We start from the raw sequence: 25,051 nt of genomic DNA on the forward strand, positions 1-25,051 counted from the left end.
ACCATTTTCAACACTCAAAAAAAAAAAAATATCATGCCAATTAGTAGTCATTCCATAACCTCCCCAAACCCAAGCCCCTGGTAACCTGAATCTGTGTTCTGTCTCTGGATAAATGGAATCATACTATATGTGGCATTTTGTGTCTGGCTCTTCCATTTCACATATAGTAAGGTTTATCTGTTACTATATGTTATCAGTAGTTCATTTCTTTTTATGGCAGAATAATATCCCATTATATGGACCTACCACATTTTGTTTATACATTTATCAGTTAATAGACATTTGGGTGGTTTCACTTTTTGTGTAGTGTAAATAAAGCTGCTGTGGCATTCATGTACAAATTTTGTATGGGTTTATGTTTTTAGTTCTCTGACTTCTGTACCTAGTGGTAGAATTGCTGAGTCATATAACAACTTCATATTTAATGTTTTGAGGAATGGCCAGTGGTTTTCCAAAGTGACTGTACCATTTTACTTTGTCACCAGCAGTGTACAAGAGTTCCAATTTCTTCACATCTTCACCAGCACTTCTTATTGTCTTATTTATTTAATAGAGACAAGTGCTTGCTAAATTGCACAGGCTGCCTTAGCCTCCCCAGTAGCTGGGATTATGCCTCCCTCGTGGGTGTGAAGTATTTATGTGATTGGGTTTTGATTTGGGATTCCTTAAAGACTAATGATGTTGAGCATCTTTTCTTGTGCTTATTGGTCATTTATATAACTTCTTTAGAGCAATGTCTGTTCAGATCTTCTTTTTTGATTAGGTTATTTGTCTTATTGAATGGGTTCTTTTTGTATTCCAGATGCAAATCTCTTACCAGATGTATGTTTTGTAAATATTTTCTCCTATTCTGTGAATGATATTTTCACCTTCTTGATGGCATCCTTTGAAGCATTCTAATTTTAAGGACACTCAATTTATCTATTTTTTTCTCCTTTTGCTGTTGTATCTAAGAAGTCAATGCCTATGCCAAGATTATAAAAATCTATTTCTGTATTTTCTTCTAACATTTTATATGTTAATCTCTTAAATTTAGGACTCTTATCCATTTGGGGTTAATTTTTGCATGTGGCAAAAATTATATGTTAGATACCTAACTTCATTCTTTTGCATATGGATAACCCACTTATACCAGCAAAAGACTGTTCTTTCCCCCATTAAATTGTCTTGGCATCCTTGAAAATCAAATGACCATAAATGAGTGGGTTTATTTCTGGATTTTCAGTTCCATTCCATTGATCTATATGTCTAGCCTCAAAATTCTTTCAATAAAAATGAATAGTGAACACATTATTTAAGCACCTCACTAAAACTCTGTGGAAAATAGAGAATGGAAAAGTATCTATAATCCTGTTACAGCAAATGTCTAGCTTTATTTCCCTTGAGCAAGACTTAGACCCTTTAATTTCCTTATGGCTGGTATTCCTACCTAAACCCATGTACCCACACCTCCCGCCCCCACCATGTTGCTTATTTCCTTTCCTATGCATGGGACAAGACAGGAGGAGCCCTGCAAAGCAACTTGATCCTGAGATCACCTGCCTCTCTCACAGGCACAAAGGAAGGAGAAGAGATAAACATCCTTTTGTATTTTGTTGTTTCTTTTTTCTACCATAAGCTACTGATTTACTGTGTGCAAAATTGAGGCTCTCCGATATCCTTCTCTTAATCCACATATAGAGATATTTTCATTAGCACTTTGACTCAAAATTGGCCTTAATTTAAGGGCAAAAAAAGAGAGCATTATGAACATAACAAAAAATGTTTTCTAACCCAGGTTCAAACTAGTTTCTTCGCTCCCCAAAGGCATTTTTACACCTGAAATATCTACTTAAAGTATATTTCTATTAAAATTTTTTTTAAATCTTTCAGATAACTTTTAGAACTTTTAGAAGTCACTGGAAATCCATATTTTCAGAGAGCCAAGAGATTTTTTTTTCCAAAGAGTTCAAAGAGATCTAGAAATACAAATCTCAGAAGGAAAGCTTTTGTCCTACTTAAAAGCTAGACATGAAAAGCATATGTAATATTTTTTAAATTTATCCCCCCATTGAATATTCACATACTACAATTTAAATTATCTGATTTTGACTATAACTTGGCTTATAGATGAAATATTCGCTTAACATTAGTAGACAGTGCAGTAGTGCTTTTAAAAATGAAGTGTCTTGTTAAAGTGAAAGCCTATGTTGTTTTGCCCTTGCAAACTTAACAAGTCTGCAATGTAGGTGTTGATTTTTTCCCACAAACCTCCTGCTCTGTTCTTTCCCCTCTCCTTTGTGATCTGCCCCCACAACCTTCCAACCTGCTTATATCACTCTCCCAATTATTGTGCTCCAGTCATATGGCCCTCTTTGCTGCTACCTAAAGAAATGAGTCTCCTCCTCCTCTATCTGGTTGCCTTCCAAGGCTCTCCCAACCTGAAAGTCTGGTTCACCTCTCCTCCTGCTCACAACACCCTGTTTGTGTTCTTTAGAGCCCTGATAGTCTTCTTACTTGTGTTTCCTTCTGTACTGCTGGTACCACCAGTCTATAACCTTGGATGGAAGGATCTTATCTATCTTTGCCTGGAGTGGAGCCTAGTCCACAGTTGGTGCTCCATAAATATGTGTCCAATAATTGGTCAAACAGTAAACCCAAGTCAAATCCCTGGGCCATCAGGATGTGCATAATTAATGTGTTGCCACAGACCATGCCGTTCCTTTTCTTGGGAGCCAACTTTTGGCAGCTTCAACTACTTGAACATGGTAAAGGAGAAAGTTGTTTCAGTTTTGTTTTGTTTTTGTTTTCCACTGGGTTTGAACCTCAGGAAACTCATGGCAACTTTTCTTCTACTTCTGTATTCTGTGGCCTTCATTCAACGTTGACAACAGTGGGGAAAGCACTTTCTCTGAATGGGGCTTCTTTCTATTTCTGAGCTTACCCATGTTTCTAATCTTATTGATGAATTTTCACAAGAGTCTGTTTCTCTGGACAGCAAGGTGAGGGTGGCAGTTTGGTTGCAGAGTGCTGACCCTACCCACTCCTCATGTCTCAGCTGATGGTGGTCTTTCCTGGGGGAGCCTTCCTCCAGGCCATTAGCATACTTTACAGCCCTTAGCATTTATCACATTCAAGATGTGACCAACTGTCTAGTCTGTCATCGGTCCCAACCTCAGTCCAAAAACCTCAGGAGATTTTTCTCTTTAATGTACCAGTACCTGATAAGTAAGTGTTCAATATAAATAAATTGAATTAATTAACTATTTCCAGCTTTACAATGCCAGTACCTCTGGTTCACGATGCATTCGTCAGTAGTAATATGTGACTATGTCTATAATACTAAATAAATTTCCAGAAAGCTCCAATACAGAACCATTAGCATCTCCATGAAAGAAATAGGGTATTGAGAAAGAAAGAGAGAGAGTAGGCAGGATAAGTTAGAGTCAACCTTAAATTACAGGCCAGTCATTTGTTTTTTGGGTAGACTATTTGATTCTTTGAAGTAACTGATGTGGTAATTATGGCATATTAATTTGTACCATTGGATCATTGAACTTTGCCAGGATCTTTGGAAAGTAAATATTAAAGAATAAAAGTATGATCATGTTTACATTTTATTTCATCATTTTGTGTTCAGCTCACCCTATAAATTTTGTCCATGATGTTATGGTTAAGGATCTTAAAGAACTAATCTAATACAGTTATACAAAAATTTTGTCATTTACTTCCCTTAGAAGAAAAACATTGCCATGACTGTATTAAAAGAACCTGTCATCTTAATTAAGAGGCAGCTGTTTTCCTGGGTTTTTTCCCCCTCTTAATTATATAAACTATGCTGAGTGGGATGTAATAACATGATTTAAAATTGATAATTAGTGTGTGGAATGCACTTGGCAGTGAAATACAGCAATATCAGTGGCATAACTTTGGCAATAGAAAAATAGTAAATATGATCCAAATGTCAATGTAGAAATAAACAGTACCAGGTAGTCAATGATTTATATTATATCTTTGGTTAAATATAATCAGTTTCATTTAACTTTCCAAATCAAAATAAAACCCACAGTTTATTTAAGTCATAGTACCTGGAGGCATAGCATGTGTGTGAGTGTGTGTATGTATGTACATTGTGTGTATTAATATATTTATAAATTATTAAAAAGGTAATACTTCTAGTCATAAACCCAAAAGGAAACCTCTTTTAGATTTTTTTTTCTGAAAGTTATCTTCATACCTCCAAATAATATGCTTGTTCTGCTACATATCAATTTGTCCAATTTAGACATTATCTTTTGACTTCTTATTTCAATGAATAAGGATTTCCATCTCACACACTACTGCCTTATCTCCCCGTCCTCTCCCTTCCAAAGTAGTTTTATCTCTGCTTTTAATTAATTCAGGATCCACGCAAGCTTCTTTAAAATTATATAAATAATGTTCATTGTAGAACTAAGAAGCATGATTATTTTTCCTTTCTTATTCAGATATCTGTTCTTCCTGTAGTTTCTAATTGCCTTTTGTCTCTTGCACTAACTGAATTGCACATGTTTAATATTGTCCAGATTTTCCATTATAGTATGTGTTTTCTTAACTCTTCCATTTACCTTCCCTTACCTTCTGAAGCCCACTCTCCTCAGATTTCCACCTAGACTACTTGCTCTGTAAGCCTCTGCTTGCTGCTAAATTTTGCTTCTCTTTGATGCTTCCAAGAGGACAGTGATTCTGTTACTTCTTGTTTTCCTTGATCTTAGTTTCCTCACACATGTTCATGAGGCACATATATTGATAGATTTGTAAGAAACATTATATGAGCAGTGTTTCTGAGACATTGAGTAGTTAAAAATATCTTTCTGTGGTTATATTTGATTGATATATCAGCTAGGTATAAAATTTTAGACTGAAATCTTTTTTGTTGAGAATGCTTTGCATCCTTTAGCTTGCCTCTGGGTGGCTGTAGAGGCACACAAGGCAACATTGATTTTAATCTTTTGTATTGAGACTCTGTGATGTTTTTCTGTGTTCTCTTTATACTTAATGTTCTGAAATTTATAAAAGATGTATGTATTTGTGTGGTTTTTCCTTTCCTCAGTGTTCTTTTTTAACCTAGAGACTCATTTTATTCAGTCTAGAAAATTTTCTCATTTTTGATAAAATTTGTTTTATATTTTCTACATTTTTTTCTTTCTATGACTTAGTCATATATTGAACTTTCTGGATTTATATCCCAAATTACTTATGTTTTATCTAACTTATATTTTCTTTCACTCTCTTTGATATTTCCTTGATTCTCTAGCCCCTCTCTTTTCTACTTTCCTTTGATTAATACTGATTTTTTTCTTCTTCTTTTGTGTTTTTTAAATTTCTTCTTCCCCACATTTTATAGTAACATTCTGATGTTAGTTTATAAATGTAGCATCTTCCTATATCTCCTTGAAAATATGAAATAAAATTTATTTGAAGTTCTCTTTTATCTTATCTTTTATTCCCTCACTAATGTATCTCAGTTGCATTTTCTGTTTTTGAAAGTTCTTAGATGCATCAGTGTTTTCAATATTTCTTTCTTAATTATGATGTTTAGTATCTAATAATGCAAACATTGAAATATTGATTAGTATATACATTTCAGGTGCTAACAAAATTAACATGTATTCCAAGTAATTAGACTTTGTGATAAAAGGTATAATTTTGCCATTGCTTGTGACATTTATTTCCTTTTTCTGAAAGAATTTCCAGAAAAGCCATGAAAATAACAGCACACTTTTTAGCAAATATAGGTAATGACAATCACTATGCCTGTTCCTTCAAATCCTGTTGTGAATAGAGATATTTACATTGTCCAATTATAAAGAATACATTATTATAACTATATATGTTTATGCATATTTGTATAGTAATCAAGAAGACATTATATGGAATGAATTCTGAACTTTTTCCAGGTGTTTATGATTAATTATGGTTAGTATACTATAGTCAGGTTAATTATACATTAATTTCTTTAGTGAAAGTCTCAGATACAGGTATCTGCAGCAAGAAATTATATTTTTGAGAATTTAACTCCTCATAAAATGCATTCTATGCTGCAATTAGTACCTTCAGGAATTGCTGGTGCCCTGCCATATTAGTATTCTTAGACCTCTCAGCAGGATTGAAAAATATTGCTGCTGGTTGTAACCTGCTATTCTGAAATCATAAGTATATAAGGGCTTAAACTAGACAAGATGTTATATAATGCCTTAAAATTATTTTCAGCAAATTATGTCCTCTTCCAAATATTTGAAGACCATAATTAAGCTTAAAGCAGTGAAATAGACATCATAGTAGCTGGATTACTGGGAATGTAAGGTATTATTACTTGTTCCTTCTGAAAATAAAAGCTGAAAGCCAAGAGGGGGAAGAAGAAAGGGAAAAGCATTCACTCATGATTTTCCCTGTGAAACTCTGAGTAGAATTCACCAGCATCGGTCTGCCCTATATTGACAAGATTTTAAGGCCTGGGATGGATCTGTGTTGTTGACTGAGAGAAGTGATATCTCCCATTTTAATTCTTTCTGAGATTAGAGCTAATCCTATGGAGGCAGATCCCAGTTTGGGACCTTTGCTGAAGCTGATGCTTCTTAGTATCAGAAAATAATACAGGTTGACTATCCATAATCTGAAATGCTCCAAAATCCAAAACTTTAGAGCATCCACATGATACCACAAATGAAAAATTCCACACCTGAATTCACAAGACTGGTCATAGTCACATTGCATGTACACTAAATATACTGTAAGAAATCACCTTCAGAAAATGTGCCCTAAGGCACCTATGAAACATTAATGAATTTTATGTTTAAACTTGGGTCCCACCCCCAAGATATCTCATTCTGCATATGCAAATATTTCAGAATATTAAAACAATTCAAAACACGTTGGTCCCGAGCATTTCAGATAAGAGATGGTCAGCCAGTAGCTAGGATTGTGAGGTATGTCAACTGGGATAAAAGTAGGTAAGTGCTTTCACAGTGAGTGGCAGTTATAACTTTTTGTCATTCATGTAGTTTTTGATTTGGTGGGACAAGCAGGATTGTTTGGCTGACTTGATCTCATCTACCACCTCCTTCCCCACATCCATTCTTAGTGACTGTTCTGGAAATGGCTTTGTCCTTTCTCTGGCAAGTTATGAGGTAGAGTTCTCTGCTTATGAATTTTTACGTAATGAGCTGTAAAATTTGAGTACCATTTATAAAATTTACTGCAAAGCATCTTTTTATTGCTTCTGTCTCTGGCCCTTGACCTATAAATGTGGCTGCCACCCGAGGCCCACCATGACTTGCTTCTTGCCTCTTCTTACGGAATCTTTCACTTTTGTTGATGTGATTATTGCCTCTTTTCTAATGTTATAAATATTTTTCCTATCTGAAACTCTCCTCTAAACATCAACCTTGCACTTTGAATTTTTGCCTGGAGACATATTTAATATGCCTCCAAAATAAATTCATCCTCCACTTGGCCATCTTACCACTGAGCTTTACCTCTCGTTGTAATTCCTATTGTCCCTCCAGTCTCCCTTCAGAAGACTCTCAAGGTCAGCTTTTGCTTCCAACACCCTTTGTTAGTTTCATTGATCAAGCTCTCTAAGAATCTCCCTCCAAAACAAATTCCAACTGGGATTCCTTCCATAATCCTCTAGTTGGCCTCCTATATTTTTCTGTTAGGTCAGTGAAATCATGCCACCCCCGACCCAAACGTGATTGCTGAGCTTCCAGTTGCTTTGAGTTCTACAGCAGAAAGCACCCCTGGGGGCAGGTGAATTCTCCAGGGGAGTCCAGTCTCTTAATAGCCATTCACTTCCATTGGCTCTTCTGGCTCTTTTTCCCCACCTCCCACCCTACAGTCCACAGTTCTTACTTTATAAAAGGAAGGAATATATTTCATCTCTTCAGAATCTTACTGTGGGGCATTCTCCATAGTACAAAAATGTCTCCAGGACATGAACCAAAGAGACAACATTTAGTGAAAGAGATCAACACACCTCTCCTACTCCACACAATGGTCAAGGACACTCTGCTTCTGAGGAAGAGCTCAGAGAGAACTTTGGTGAGAAATACGTGAAGCAGTTGCCCCTTATTTCATGCAGGCACCAAATTCACACATAGAACAATCTGAATTTACAATGGAAAGCTCAGAAGCAAAGTAGTCATATATGTTATTATATTAGATGTATATATTACCACTTGTCTTTTAAGTTGAAATGTGAAATCATACATTTCTTTTTCTTAAAAAATGAAGACAAATGTTTCCTGTTAAGGTTCTGTATATATTTTGCAAAATTTGAGTGAACTAAAAATCTGCAACTTTAAGATTGGGAAGAATACTGAAGGCATATGATATATACTCCTGAGAACCTTATAGAGAATACAGTGTGAGCAAGGTAGTCCTATGTGATGAGATAACAATTTTATAAAATGGTAATTCAATAGCAGAAGGATTTTCCTCAAAACTTTCTGAGTGCTTTGGGTGAAAAAGATGCATTTAAAATATGCATCATTTAAAGGGATAATTCTAAATCATCGGAAACTTTTTGGTATAGACAGCCTCTGCATATACTTCCCAGAAGTTAAAAAAAATAATAATAATAAGCAATTCTCATGAGTAGTTTAAAAATACCTTTGCAGGTCAATGGTTTCTGTTTCTTTACTTTCAGAAAGCTTTAAAAATGACCTAATCACCATGTCAGCAGATTGATGAGGTCAAATAACTTTAGAATTAGAGCATCAGATATTTTTGGCACATGGTACCAAAGAAGTCTGAAGTATTGATGGATCTTCTCTAATGAAACTTAAACTGTTGCTCATTATGTGAACTAGATTTGTCAAGGCTTAGATCTGTAGAATGAGCAATAGAAATGCAGATGATGCTGAAACCCTGACTCAATGTAGCAATTGATAAAGTTCTTCCACAGTTACATGAACTAATGGACCAAGAAGGATGCAGGTCCATCTGTCTCATTAAGAGGTATTTCCAACAAAATTTTACATATTGTTTAATAATAATCAAAATGTGTTATTTTTTATCAGTTGTATACCACTAATAATTGTAATAAAAACTCAATCCCTAAGAACTTCAAACACCAAGAGCTGTATTCACAGAAAATTTAAAGAAGATGAATTTCATTCACTAATTTTTGTGATGTATGATAGGTCAATAAAAAACATTCAAACAAAACTAAGTTAAATCAGTATACAGCTATGTGAGTCAAGTAGCATGGAAAGCAAATTCAAGGTCAAAGGAACAATATAAAATTTCTGACTGTTTAAGAAATATCTGTGTTTCTTTAAAGTGGGTTATGGTGAGCATCTCTGTTATTTAGAATCCATTGAGTATATTTCTGAATATATACACAAAAGAATTGAGAATCTAGGACATAAACAGATATTTTTGTACCAGTGCTCATAGCAGCATTATTCATAATAACCAAAAGGAGAGAGAACCCAAATGTCTATCTGTGGATGAATGGATTTTTTAAAAAGTGTGGTGTACACATATAATGGCATATTATTCAACCTTAAAAATGAATGAAATTCTGATACATGTTACAACATGGATGAATAAAAATGTATGCTAAATTAAATAAGCAAGATAAGACAGAAAAATGCTGCATGATTCCACTTACATGAGGTAATAGAAGAGCCAAACTCATAAAGATAGAAACATAGAATGGTGGTTACCAAGGACTAGAGAGAGGGGCTGTTGTTTAATGAGCCTGGAATTTCAATTTGGGAAGATGACAAAGTCTGGGATTGGGCAGTGGTAATGGTTGCACATCAGTGTCAATGTACTTAACACCACTGAAATTCAGACTGGAAAATGGTTAAAATGGTGAATTTTATCTTGTGTGTTTTTAAGCACAGTGAAAAGCAAAATTTACTGAGATAGTTTTTTTCAGATTTACAGATGCATAGATATTCAAATTTCTCTTAGGGAATATATGCACAGCTGTTCACATATTTGGAGAACACCTGCTCGTATCCCTCATGGTCTGAACCCATCTCTCACTTAATTTTCTTTGTTGTAGCCACCTGGCAGTTCACACCTGCTATGCTGGTGTACAAGTTGCTCCCTCTGCTTTCACTGCCTTTTCTTCCCACCCAATTGATGAATGGCATTAGACCCCTCAAGGTCCAGCCCAAGAGACCATCACCTTTGAAAAGCTGTGCTGACTTCTCCAAATAGAACCTGTCTGTCCCTCTACAAGGTCCCCAAAGAACTCTTCCTTGCCTCTGATGCATTCCTTGCCTGTCCCCAACCAGACTGATTGTTTGAGGACAGAGGTCCCATTTCATTCACCTTGTATTTCCTGCATTTAGCATGGAGCATAGTTTGAAACAGGGTCTTAGCAAATAGTTCAATAACTGAGTTTTTAAAACACATGTAACTCTTTCCTTATAATCCTCCTCTGAGACAGACTTTTTCCTCTACTTTCCAGAATGAAAAAATAAAACCAAAGAAAATTTGCACCTTACCCAGGCTACAGGCTCACTGGGGTTGATGCGGGGTGGAGGGACAGCATCAGAATTCTGCTTTCTTCTGATAATCCTGGTCTGTGGAGCCAGGCACTAAATCTTACTGTCAATAACTTAAGAGTGTTGCTTTATTGGTTATAAAACATATGTTCTCAAATATGTGCCATAGGTCCTGCCCATAAATGGAGTGATCTTATACATATTTCTGCTACCCCTTGCATAATAAGCCCCCCGCCACTGTTCCAACACCAGGAGGTTGGAAACAGCTGTGTCATTAATGAACGATAGCAGATCCTAACCAGTGACCTCCAGATGAAAGACTCATTATTTCCTTACTGGTCTCAGGAGCTATTTGGTCCCCTAGCATGCCAGCACAGGATTTAGACTGAGGAGTCTAAGCCTTGAACTATAAAAAAGTTTACATAGTCCTTGATACAATTTGGAGCGATTACATTCTATTGTGCCAAGAATTCCTTATTAAAAATCAATTTAATTGTACATACTCCATCTGGTGGGTATTATGGTCTTTTATGGGGGAGTGGACATGATTTTGAGTTTACCTGATGTTCCCTAGTATAAGCATGTAATTTTGCAGAAACAGAGGTATTTTGTAGTGCTGAGAAATTAGTAATTAAAGCAACTTTAAAAATGTTTACCAGACTTCTTTTATTAACTTTTGTGACTTAGAGCTGTGAGATTCAACTTCTTGCATTCTTTGAGATTTTAATGGGAAAGAATAACAACAACAACAAAAACCTAAATAAATTTATATATTCATATCCTTTACTATGTAACAGTTTCTATTTTATTTCATACTTTTCACACTGAAATTCTGATCCTTTTAAATATAACTGAGATTGTCCTATTAATTTGGGTTTGGGGCTTTTTGGTTTTTGTTTTTTTGTGGGTTTTCTTTTTATTTTTTTTATTTTATTTTATTTTTTTTTTATTTTTGCAGTGCTGGAGATTAAACCCAGAACTTTGCAGGTGCTACGCAAACACTCTTGCCATTAAGCTATACTGTTATATCCTACTTGTGTTTTTAAATTCCAGAAATTCAGATAATGAAAGATGAGAAGTTTATTTTTGATTATCTAGTGTATCAGTCTTAACTGTGGTTTACAAAAGATTGCAGTATGTTTGGTCAAATTATTGCAGGAAAATATTTCAAACTAGAGTGATAATATACTTTATCACACAAATTGGGAAAGATTTTGTAGTCTTTCTTAAAACGGTTTATGCCCTAAAAAGGACCCCAAAGCTGGGGTGTAGCTTAGAGATAGAGTGTGTGCTTAGCATGTGCAATGCCCTGGGATCAATTCCTTTCATCACCAAAATAATAATAATAGTAATAATAATAATAATAATAATAATAATGATAATAATAAAAAATCCCTTGGCTTCTTTAACATTTAAGAAGATCTGAGCAATTGTCTTAAGATTTTTGGTCTGCTTACGTGCTTATTGTGAAATGTTTTGTTCATGTTCTAGTCTTAGAATATCAGCATAAAAATTAGCAACCATAAATATTGATTTGTTTCTAAATTGCCTTTACTTACATGTTTTAAAAATCACATACTTTTTATGTAGAATTTGCTATTAATGGCTGTAGTCTCTTGAACACCCTTTTGATAGGAGCCACAGTATCTCTCATCTCTGTGCTCTGATTTCCTCATTCGTGAAATGAAACTAAGCTTACTTTGTCAGATTGCGATGTGGTTTAAATGAGATAATCCATTGAGAGTGTTGCAGAGTTCTTGGAACAGGGTAAGCAATAAACATGTTAGCTTTTATCATCATCAAAATAAATGGAAATAACAATTCTACAGAAATATTTTTCCTGTTTGTTTTTTAAAATAATGAAGATTAGGAAGCAGTTAAGAGCCCAAACATACCTGTCCTATGCTTACTTTTATGTGAGCTTTTATCTTTAACATTAAATTTTAAATATTATGCATGCATTCTTTTATCGAGCATCTACTGTGTAGCCAGACAGGTGCTACATCCTGGGTATGCAATAGTGAGTGGAATCTGTATGATTTCTAGCCACATGGGGTAGACAGATAACAGTGCAAGAAAATATAAAGAATATGACAAGCTGAGAGAAAAGTTAGCATGGTGCACCAGCATGGTGCAGGGATAGAGAATGGCAAGTTATTTCTTTCTACGTGTTTTTCTTTAACATTGAAGTAATGTTTATTCCTTGTATAGTGATAGCAATGAATAAAGTACAAATAATTTCCCCCTTCTACCTCCTTTTTGGCTCAGGTGGTCAGTAGGAGCAGTCTGTCCAGCCTACCATGCTTTCCTTCCAGCTCCTACAAACAGGCAACCATGTGGCATGTTTTGTGTATGGTTTTACAAAACATGATTTCATATACATTTCTGTGATTTTTCTTTTTTCTTTGCTTGCCTTGGGAAGTCCTTAGAAACTTATGGGTATGTGGTGCTTGCTTCTAGCATTTTACCTGCTCGAGGCTGATTCAGTGAGAGACAATTTCTCACAGTTTATGGGTGAGACTTTGCCTGTTCATTGCAGTATCTTATCTAGTCTCCATTGAATTCTGGTCACTAAGTTTCATAATTTATTGGACAGAAGGTCATAGGAGCAGTTTCCAGGGTATGTTACTACTACTATTATTGCTAGTTCTTCTGACAACCCTTGCTCTGTGATACATCCCTACTTGTTCCCCTTGGTTTCCTGTCTACCTATTCACCTTACCTACCTATTTATTTATTTCATCTTTTCTTTTGTCTATCTTGTACTACTTAGGAGTTCCTTCATTTCAGTACATACAGATTTAACGTTTTTAAAAGTTCTTAGTATTTCATAGATTCACCTCAGCCATGCCCTACTAAAGAACTTTAAGGTCTTTTTCTATACCTTTTGTTTTGTTTTGTCTTCTACTACCAATAGTATTGCAAAATGAGATATGATTTTACATACTAGTTCTTTAATTGATGAGAAATGGACTTCCAGAAATAGTACTTCTAGACAACATATATGCATATGCTTTTTTACTCTTATTACATAAAAGTTATTGAATTTTGAAACAAATACCTTTAATGCCAGTTAATCATCTCAGACCTGATGCACAGATTAGAAGATCATGATATTGCTGCTTCAGTGAGAAGCCTTGTGTCTTATTTAACTGTTCTCTGTAAGGTACTTTTCCACTGCAGCCCTCCACCAGGGATCCTAGAAGAACAGAGTTAATGGAAGAACTGGCCATCCCTTCCCCAAATGAAACGGTCATCTGTTAAGTGTGTCTGCTGTTAGTTGAGAACCCGAGAACAGCAACAGGTACAACCCGTCGAGGTTGTGCAGTGGCAGTGGGACCTCCAGACAGGAGCCTGTGCAGTTCGCCAAGATGGTTACTGCGTTTTTGGCAGTCAGGCAGCAGTTAAAGCAAAGAAAGATCTTTTTCCAAGAAGGAAAAGCCATTTAATAAGTTTGGGTCAGTTTGCTCATAACAACACTACATTTGAGGACCAAAACCCCAGGAGCTTGGCAAGCTGCAGTGCTTGGCAGGTCTTCCCACCAACCCACCAAGTCTGAGGTTGTCCTGCCAGAACCTGGCTCTCTGGGCTTCAACTGTATTCATTTAAGAGCATTCCTAGTTAACAAGAAAGTTAAGGCAGAGGAATCTTTCCCCCCATTAATCCAAAAGAGTGAAATTTAGTGACTGTAAGCAAGCTGCCATCCAAGTAACTGCACATCAGGGTGGGGGACAGGCCATCTGTTTGCATTGAGGACTGTGTGTTTGGTGTGTGCAGCTGGGAACGTGTTGCCCACCAAAAATGACATTCATGCTCAGGAATTGGGTGGTGCTCTTTCTTGTATATGAATTAACATTTGTATATGACTAGCTAGTGTGAAAGTCTGATTTTATAGTGTGTCAGAGAGGCACCGTGTACCTGTCTCATGAATAAATAAAATAAGAACTAAGTACATTTGTATGAATGTTTAAAAATACAGTGCGTTCTCATACTTTTTCCGTTTCACCTATGGAACTTCTGCCAAAATGAAATCAAGATTGAGTGTTTACAGTGGAAGAAATAACCAGCTCATGGATTTTGAAATTAGGCAGTGGATTTTTTTGGGTTGTTGTGTTTATTTTCATTTTCATTTTTTTCTCTTCCCAAACATAGTTACAATCAAATAAACAGGTCTGATTATCTAATGATACATGATTTTAATGCAGATTGAAGTTGAGCTGCAAATGTTGAGAATAAGCTTGTTTATACTTTTCAAAAAGCAGTAGCACCTGCAACTGATAAAAATTAGCGTGAACATATCAAAAGACTTTGACGATACATGGCCATGCTGATGCCAACGTGGACAAAATCAAAGCACCAGTTACTGAGAGGCAATATCCCAATACTCAACCAATCCAAAACATAATTCCAAAATGAAGAGTGAAAAGTTTTACATGGTTCAAGATTTTTTGGAAACAGTGTCAACAAGGTCAATTCAGGGAAAGAGATGCTAGGTTTATTAGCATTTCTTTTCCTCCTTATGGTATATTTTTAACAACCTGGTTGTCTTGGTCATGCAAAATTCACTCTAGGTTTTTAAAATAATTTCTGACTACTCACATAAAAATATAATGCTACTTCAGGGTCTAAATTTGGGAAGTTACTAGATTGACTTCCAGTGCTGCTCTGGTCTCTTAAGAATAGGGCCTGGATTCTACATGTGAGGTCAGGTACAGGGGAATTATTCAAAAAAGGGGTGAAACTTTCTGAATCCACAGCCCCCTGCATACAAACATAATCACACCTTCATACAACAGGCACACAGTAAGTATCTATTAGAACAAGCTTTCTAAGTGTTATCTGGCTGACATAATCCATTTATTCCTTTAATACAGGGTTTTTCTGCAGTAGCACTATTGACATTTGGCCCCAGATAATTCTTTGTTGTAGAGGGCTCTCCCAAGCAGTGTAGTGTAAGATGTTCAGGAGAATCTTTGTCCTCTACCCACTTGATGACAGTGACATGCTCCCTCAAGCTGTGACTATAAAAAAGATCTCCAGGTATCGTGAGATGTCTCCTTGGAAGCAAAATTTCGCTCCTACTTAAGAATAACTGCCTGAAACGTTATATGAGTAACATGAGCATATTTTAAAATTTCAAAGGGGTGTAAGTGAGTCTCCCTCTCTCCGTCTAGAAACATCTCTTACTATCTGGTGATAATGAATACTAGACCATCTTTTGTATGTCCCAGAATGTTGTCGTGCACATGTGTATGTGAACATCTATTTTACACAGTCCTGACCTTTCAACATATGCCTTCATTTTTTTTCATTTTAATAATATATCTGTAAGCTTTTTGTATGACAGTGCATACATATTTGTATTACTCTTTTTAATGTCTATAAAGAATTTCATTATATGAATGAATCCTAATTTATTTAACCAGCGATATCTATGTACATGCAGTAACTAATTTTTCATTTTTCCGAACAATGCCTCAGTAAACACCCTCATGTTTTTGTGTTGAATACTACATGATTATGTCTGTAAGATAAAATTAATAGTACATCCTTAAAAGTGGAATCACTGGATCAAAGGGAAAGTACATTAAACGTATTTGTAGACAGTGTTGTATTATCAGCTAGTTATAAGAGTGCTAATTCCCAGGGTTATCAAACTTTTATATTTTTGCCCATGTAATAAGTAAAAGAATGATATGTATAAATGTGTGTATGATACAAAATGAGATTTTTCCATATTTCTAAGTATTTTTTACTTCTATGATCACATTGTATAGACTCTACCATTTTCCTAGCATATTATCAGTTTTCTTTCTGATTTGTAAGAGCTCTTTACATAGTTAGGAAATTAGGACTTTGGTTTCATAGATATTGCAAGTATGGTTGTACTACTTATTAATTTTCTTTCAACTTTATTAATATTTTGTCTATAGAAATTAATGGCTCTTTCAAGTTTACTCTTCTTTTTGACTTTCAGATCTTGCATTTTCACATACAATAAAATAACATCCTTCATGTTTTTTTCCAGTTCTTTCAGAGTTTGACATTTTATGTTAAACTATTCAAGTCATCTATAGGGTGTATAGAGAAGAGACTGAAATTTCATACAATTTTTTCAAAATACTATGTGAACTTACATGATGAAGAGCATTTCAAGCAAGTGAAATAAAGACAGCTTTTTAAACAAATGCTACTGACATAATTGTCTGATGTTTGGATGCAAAATAATAAAGCTGGATCCATGATTGCTGTTTGCAGGGAAGCAAGAAGTCATTGTAGCTTGCGGGGGGTGGGGGGACAGTGTTGTCAGAAAAGGACGAAGGATGGTATCATGGAGGGCTTTTAAGTCCAGGTTATGAATTTGGTCTTATTCAAATAGTGTTTGTTTTTCATCTTTCTTTGATATGTTTCTCTTGTACATAATACATGTTTGAATTTTTTAAATTTTTTAAAAAATTTATTAATATAATAGACATAATTAATGTTTTGTTCATCACAGTTTGTTATTTTTTTCATCTTTTGCTGTTTCCTTTGTTTCTATCTCTTGCTAAGATTCTTGCCACACTTTATTTTCCTAAGGACTTGTAAACATTCCCTACTACATTGTGCACAACTGTAGAAACCAAATGATGTACCCCATTTGTGTATAATGAATCAAAATGCAATTTGTAAAAATAAAAAAATTAAAAATAAATTTATAGATAAAATTTTTTTTTAATTTTTAAAAACTTACAAAAAAAACCCATTCACTACTAGCTTCTGGTATAATTCTACCATAAACATTTTATAATGCTAGAAAGAAGTATGAAAACAGCTTGATTTTTCCCTCTTGCAGATTAATTGCCTTTTCTGCCTGAATATATTGAAGAATTGATCTTATAAAATTTAAAAACTCAGACTGGAGATGTAGTTCAGCAGCAGAGCATGTGCATAGCATGTATGAAACCCTGGATTGAACCATAAATTTAAGTTAAATTTAAATTAAAATTCACTAATTCCCATAACAGGCTATGCATGGGTGTTGTTCTGTCTGTATCTATTGTTCACTTTCTTTCCTGAAATGAAAGATACACTCTTTTGGCTGATTAAGATTTTAGAATATTTCAGGAATTTTTCTTTTGTTATTTTTGAATATATTTTTTCTAATATATTCATACTTTTATTGACAAGTCTACCTTTTTTTGGAATTCTTTTATTATCTTTGAAAGATTATTATTTATCTTAAAAGGCAATGTTAATCTTTTGTTCTTTGCTTAGCATTGTTTTCTTAAGACCAGTCTCCTATTCCTGATTTCAACAATGTCAATTCTGGTTTTTATTTCTCTTTCTATGACTTTAATCTATAACATTAACTTTTCCCTATTTGTCTCCTTCTTCAATATCTTACACATCTTATTTTATCTCTTGTTTCAGAGAAAAATAATTGTATTTAGCTTTGTGTGTGTGTGTGTATGTATGTGTAGTTGTAGACGGACAGCATGCCTTTATTTTATTTATTATTTTTATGAGATCAAAACCCAGTGCCTCGCACATGCTAGGCAAGCACTCTAGGCAAACCCCAGCCCCTTCTTTAGCTTTTTTAGGCTCACAAAAATTTCTTCTGACTCGAAGGCCTGGTTTCTTCTGTGGAGATTATTTCATATGTACTTATCTTACTCTTATTTTTTCTGCATTTTTTTAAAGAAGTCTAGAGGAGGAGGGTTTCAAAGTTGTCTTCAGAACATTTTCTCATCAGATTTTCTGTTTCTTCTCCACTAGTCACCTGTCACTTTGCAGTAATAAGTACCTTTCTCATGGCCATTTCTTTCTCTTGCAGTATGCTTCACAGGGAATTTATATGTGACATGAATTTCCTATTGGATTATTTTGCATTTTGTCTTCTTCAGTTTATCTTGATTAGTGTCTGCCAAGTTGATTGTCATTTATACTTCTATTATGTCCTGCCATTCTTCCTGCTTGATTCTTGAAAAAATAAAAAAGTTATACGTACATATATTGCTCTTTAAGTTCAATTTGCCTGCTGCTCTGAATGTCCAGAGATGTTAGCCACTCCTTTCTTACATCTATATTTTGTCCTGTAATTACGAGTTGGTTAGCTATTTTTTAGTTGTTTTGCTTTTCTTCATGGAAATATTTTACCCTTAATCTATAGGTTATGTTTGTTATTGACATTTTCCCTATCTTTGATCTAATCATATATTTATCAGTATCCATTCTATATCATATATGGTTTTACTTAAAGACTCTCATTGGTTAATTGAAAATGGTCTAGCCTACTTTCTTCTTTTCAGTTTTCATTTGGTTTTGTCATTTTCAGTTGATGGAGGGGAGGAGAAGCCTCTAGAAATATCACACTGTACCTTTCACTAAGACAAATGAACTGATGAAACAGTACAATCAAATGCTTACTAGATGTCTATCTGTGTTGGCTAACTGTTTGACTAGAACTCAAAGGTATAGAATAGTCTTGGGAAAATTAATTGTAAACCTTTGAAACAGTTTACACATATGTTTGAATCCTATGTGGATCCAGGTTCTTATTGTACTAAGCGTCTGATTCAAGTATTGATTGCCAATGTCTTGAGTGGTGAAGAGACAACAGATTGAAATTGTGGGTTTAGGGATGGCCGAGATTTGACTAGGTGAGTGTAGAACAAACATGATCCTTTGGTTCTTAGTTGTCTTCCAGCATTTCTTCACTGAATAGTAGGGTTTCTTTGGGACTTCTTGGGATGATAGATAAAATTAAGAGCAAAAAGGATTTTTTAAAATCAGCAAGCTTATCTTAGATTTAGGAGGGAGTCCTAGTGATTTTTAAACTTGGGTATGAGATGATGAAAGCTGTGTTTAAGGAAGATATCTAGCAATTTAACTGAGGCACTTAATTTTATCCCACTGGGTCTTGGTCAGTCCCTATTTATACCAAGTGGATATGGTGGTATACAAAGCAGCATAGGGAATGATTCCTGTCTCAATAAACTTGGACTGATAGAATTAAGAAGCTGATTCTGAAAAATATTTGACTTGGTAAAATGTCAGTGCCAGGGTTGATTTCTACTCAGGTTATTATGGAATAGTTATTCTCTGTTTTGAATTAGATTTTACCAAAATAATGGATTTAGTCTACCATGAGTCAGCCCTGCTAGATTCCATGATGTTTAGTCATCTATTTCACTGCTGTGACCAAAAGACCTGACAGGATCAGTTTTAGAGTAAAACTGGTGGAGTAAAATCATGGTGGAGGGTGTGGCAGAGGAAAGCAGCTCAAGACATGGAACCAGGAAACAGAGAGAGAGAGAGAGAGAGAGAGAGGCAGTTCTCTCACCAAGAACTAAATATATACCCCAAAGGTCCCCAGGGACCCACCTCCTCCTCCAGCAATATCCTACCTGCCCACAGTTACCACGCAGTTAATCTTTGTCAGGGGATTAATGCACTGATTAGGTACTTTCTTGCATTGTTTCACAGTGTATCTCTAAACCATATCACATAATATATATGGGATCTTTAAAAGTCTACCCCCAAATCATTACCATCCTGCTATAAAAATTTAGCTGAATTCTAATCAACATTTTCCCATATTTCTGTATTTGCTTCCTTTTATGTCCAATTTCTGTCCACCCTCCTGATGACTCACCCCTTTTCCACCCCACTCTCATTGCCTCTGTACCTTCTCTTAATCATACCTAAGGGATCTTTCCTTCTCTAAAATTATTTTATTTTCTTGTTTTGCAGCACTAATAATCCTTGGCACTTTGTTCTGTGGTTATTTTTATATTAGTCTCTCTAATCAATTAGAATTATAGACTATTTGAAGACATGAACAATATTCTAACATTTTATTTATTTATACATTCATTGTTGCTGCAAAAGATGATCTGAGCATGTTTCTTTCATGTTCTTGTGTTTTAATCTTGGTCAAGGCAGAGGGTCAGTATTTTGTAAACTAAAAACACACATAACCAACAGAGGAGTGTTTGCTGTTTTTTTTTTATTTATGACTTTTATCTATTTGAAAGTCCTGCAAAGACAAATCATACTTAGCAAATCAACTTTACAGGAAAAAAATAACATGAAGTTCCAACTCTTCCAGTCCATAAGAATGTGTTGACACAGATATAGTAGATATAAATCCAATTGTTTTGCTGTAAACTTGTGCACAGTACCTTGTAAAACCAATGTGTCTTAAATATAAATTCTCCTTAAAATATTAATATCAGTGATATTGGTAATCTATATTCTATGAAAGAACAACCACTATGGTCCTGGGGCTCATTATCCCTTAGCAGCTGTGTCCAGCTGGTGGTCCACATTCCCTGCTACTTCTTCAGTGAATGGAAACATTTAGGTCAATATTGATATAAAACTTCATGAACTTTCTTCTCTTTCAGCTTTGGTTCGCCTTTGTTAATGGATTTTCTGGACAGATTTTATTTGAACGTTGGTGCATCGGCTTGTACAATGTGGTAAGCATTCTCCACCTCTCTCTGATAGCATGCAGGACTTCAGGGACATTCCTTCACTGTTTATGTCTGGGAAGTGTATCTAAGTCAATCATCTGTGTACTTAGCAGGCAGCACAAATATATCTTTAGGGTCTTTGTTGCTCCAGCACATCCTGCAGAAGCCCAAACTCTCCACACATGGTTTCAATCATAGCAGATCATTCTTGAATAACCCCATGAAGTTATTAACCCATATATCTTGATAATAGACCCTTGTTGCCCCCTTACAAATGCTTGCTCAACAATTCATGTTTTTAGCTCAAGTTAAATTTTCTGAACTACATCTAAACTCACTCTACTTCATAATTTTACTTCTGAATTTTTAAACATAGATACAAATATACAATATATGACCTATTGTCCTTTCTGTGCTTCCTGAAAGAATATCTTTCATTATAGAAGAATATTTTCTTCCACAGTTGGTGCTCAGATAATGAGTTCTGATTTCCAGCTCTCGTGGAGAATTGTAATCAACTAATTTGGTAATTTTCAGGATTTTCAAGTACTTTTTATATTACTTGACTGTGAGGAATTCAAAGGCTGGAAATTAATATAAACTTTAAGCTAAAATAGCTCAGTAGCTGTTTGGCTTTCTTTTTTATTTTACTGGCAGAAAAAAAAACACTGAGGGGCTGGTTTTCTGCATGCTTTGGAGACTCCAGAATGGTCCATCTCTTAAGTTGCTCTTCTTGCTTTGGACCTTAACCCTGGCATCCTGTGCCTCATGGGAGTTTCCTTTCTGAAGCAGTCATCACAGATAGGTGTGAATGGAAGTTACCACACATGCAATAATATAATGTGTGATGCTGTAAATATTTACAGTGTGTATATACTTTGGTGGCCAGATATTTATCCCACTCACCCATTCAGCCCCCTTTTTTGAGTAGCACCCATGTGGGGTACTGGGTATAAAATGCTGAATACAACATTTACCCTAATCCTGTGTGACTCATGGGTTAAGAGGGTCAGATGTGCACTTAGACAGTGGTGAGGGTGGGTTCAGATCTTGAGTTTGAACTGTGTTGGTCAATTAGTGTCTGTGTTACTGGCTACAAAATGCACTATGCTTTCATGTTGATGCTTTAAAATACAAAGACAACTGGTAATGAGAGCAGAGCTACACTGACATGCTGGAAAACCTCCTTTAATTGCTTACCCCACAATTAGGTTCTCAAGGGCTTCCTTTCTGTGTGCTAAAGGGAACTAGAGATTGTTAGCTTTGTAAGACTTGACACTATTTCAAGTAGGTTAACCCATTTTGTCCCCTCACCCCACATGCAAAACACCTGTAGAAACTTATATATAATATATAACATATAATATAATTATATAGTAATAAGAATATAATTATATAATATAACATTATAATGTAATGTTAATATAATAATGTATATAAGCCCTAAGTTATGATTTATAACCTATTTAATGTGATTATGTCAGTTTTGTTGAAATATTAGCAGAATTGAAAACTTGGGACTTAGTGAATTAAAGTTATGCTGCAGTGTATCATAAAGTTGACATCTCATGCAAATCCATGCCACACACCTATTTTTTTATTTAATTAGTTAATTTAGGTGTGGGAAATTAAACCCAGGGGCACTTTACCACTGAGCCACATCCCCTGCCCTTTTTATTTTTTATTTTGAGTCAGGGTCTAGCTAGGTTGCTTAGAGCCTAACTAAGTTGCTGAGGCCTGCCTCAAACTTGCAAACTTTCCTGCCTCAGTCTCTCATGTTGCTGGTGGACTGGGATATAACCCAATGGTAGAGAGCTTGCTTAGCATGAATGATGTCCTGGGTTCAGTCCCCATCACTGAACCAAAAATAAATAAATAAATAAGTGGGGTAGCGCACATGACTGAGCCCTAGGAAGCCCTGCTATAGAATTAAGGAGGTCTGGAATGCATGATACCTGCTTATAGGATGAGTGGATTTCAGCCCTATTTTAATGATCAGAGCATAAGACCTAGATTCTTTTCTTCCATGAAGCCTTGGGAAATTCAAATGACTTCAACAAATTTCATTAGGTTCCTGTTCTACATACAGTTCTGATAAGCTGAGACACAGCGTTGGTCAAATTTAGGCCCACAGAACACTTGCAGAAGAATAACCAGGGGTTGTTTGGAAAATGCAGATTCCTGAGCTCCACAGCAACTTAATAAAGAGCGTCATAGAGATACTACCTTTTAAACAAACCTTTCTAGTAATTTTTATGTACTCAAAGTTTAAGACCCATAATGACCTTTGATTTGTACACTTGGAAATATGCTTCATGCATTTATGTGTCTCCTGAGCTATAGAGTAAAGGACTTTATGGCACACTAGTGGATTACAAGGTGAAATGATCTTAGGTTACCTCAAAGCAGGCACTGAAATTAGCTGCTACAAAGAGCTGGTAGTAAAGTTATTTCCAGTTGGGACAGTCAGGATCTGTGTGTGGCCTCCAGAGTCTCTTTTGAGAACACAGAGGTGTCTTAGTCTGCTTTATATTTCTATAACAAAATATCAGAGGCTGGGAAATTTATAAAGAAAATAGGTTTATTTAGCCCACATTTGGGAGGCTGAAAGTCCAACATCAGACAGCCCCATCTGTTCAGCTTTAGTGTGGTCCCCTTTGACTGCATCACAACATGGCAGAAAAGTAGAAAGGAAAATGGCTACATCAGAAGAGACCAAGTGTATAGGGTAGACTCACTTTATAACAACCCTCTCTCAACAGAGCTAACTCATTCCTGCAAGACCTACATTAATCCCTCCCAAGAGTGAAGCCCCCTAACCTCATTACCTACCACCAGGCCAACTACTCTACATACCAAGCTTCCAGCATGTGAACTTTTGGGAGACATGCTCAAACCAAAGCAGGAAGTTTTGCCCCATGGAATTTTTTTTAATGACTTGTATATGAAATAAATTGAAATTTAGAGAAAAGTTGCAAAAGAAGTACAAATAAAACCTATATGTTTTCCCCCAGATATATCAGCTATTCACATTTTGCACCCATTTTCATTGTTTCTTCATATGTGTGCACACATGCACACCACATACACACACACACACACACACACACACACACACACACACACATATTTATTTCTGAACAAGTTGAGACACCATGCTTTTTATTACCTAACACTTCAGTGCACAGTTGCAAAGATCTTTTGTAGTCATAGAATAATGATCGGTGACAAAATTTTAACCTGAATATAGTATATTATCTAATCTGTATTAGTCCATATTCCAATATTGCCATTATTGTTCTAGTGGTACCCTATTTAACAATTTTTTTCCAGAGACCTAGTACAAGAGGTAGTTTGTGACATGTAAAGCATTTGTCAGGAATCCTCTCTTCTGGGTTGGATTGCCCCTTACCATTTTATTTAAACAGTGTTTCTCTTCTACTTTTTCTTTAACTTATTTTTTATGTTTTACTCTTCAAACCAACTAAAGGAGCAAATCGTTATTTCTCGATTTAATTCCCATAGCAAAGTGAAATAGCATTAAAACAGACTTGAAAATGATGCATCTCCCTAAATAAAGAGTTAGTCCTATTGAATTCTCATTACATTAGTCTTCTTATCTGAAATTTCACTTTCTGAGGTTTCACTTAGCCATAGTCAGCTACAGTTTGAAAATATTAAATAGAAAATCCTAGATATAAATAATGATAAGGGTTTTTTTCTTTCTTTTTTTTTTCCAGATATTGGGGATTAAACCATAGCCTCATACATGCTAGGCAAATACTTCATCATTGAGCCATATACTCAACCCTTTTTATTTTTTTTATTTTTAGACAGGTTCTTGCTGAATTGCCCATACTGGCCTTGAACTTATGATTCTCTTTCCTCCACCTCCTGAGTAGGTGGGATTATAGACATGCACCATGGTACTCAGCTAGTAATTCATAAATTTTAACTAACTTTTATTGTGGCATATTTTAATAGTTATTCTCTTTTATTAGTTTTTGTTGTTGACCTCTTACTATGCCTGATTCTAAATTAAACTTTATCATAGATTTGTATAAATAAGAAAAACCACAATATATGTAGGGTTTAGTATTCTGC

General features: G+C 35.2%; 1 protein-coding gene across 1 annotated transcript in view; it reads left to right on the forward strand.

Annotated features, from left to right (window-relative positions):
- ATP8A2 (ATPase phospholipid transporting 8A2) overlaps positions 1–25,051 on the forward strand; it is a gene marked incomplete at its 5' end in the record, with an annotated part of 656,754 nt that overhangs the window by 422,704 nt on the left and 208,999 nt on the right. Inside the window, one exon of the mRNA XM_079136232.1 lies at positions 20,879–20,953. Within this exon, the coding sequence (XP_078992358.1) occupies positions 20,879–20,953 (75 nt within the window). The remainder of the gene's footprint in view (positions 1–20,878; positions 20,954–25,051) is intronic.

The sequence above is a fragment of the Sciurus vulgaris genome, assembly GCF_902686455.1.
Source record: "Sciurus vulgaris genome assembly, chromosome: 4".
Taxonomy (NCBI): Eukaryota; Metazoa; Chordata; class Mammalia; order Rodentia; family Sciuridae; genus Sciurus; species Sciurus vulgaris.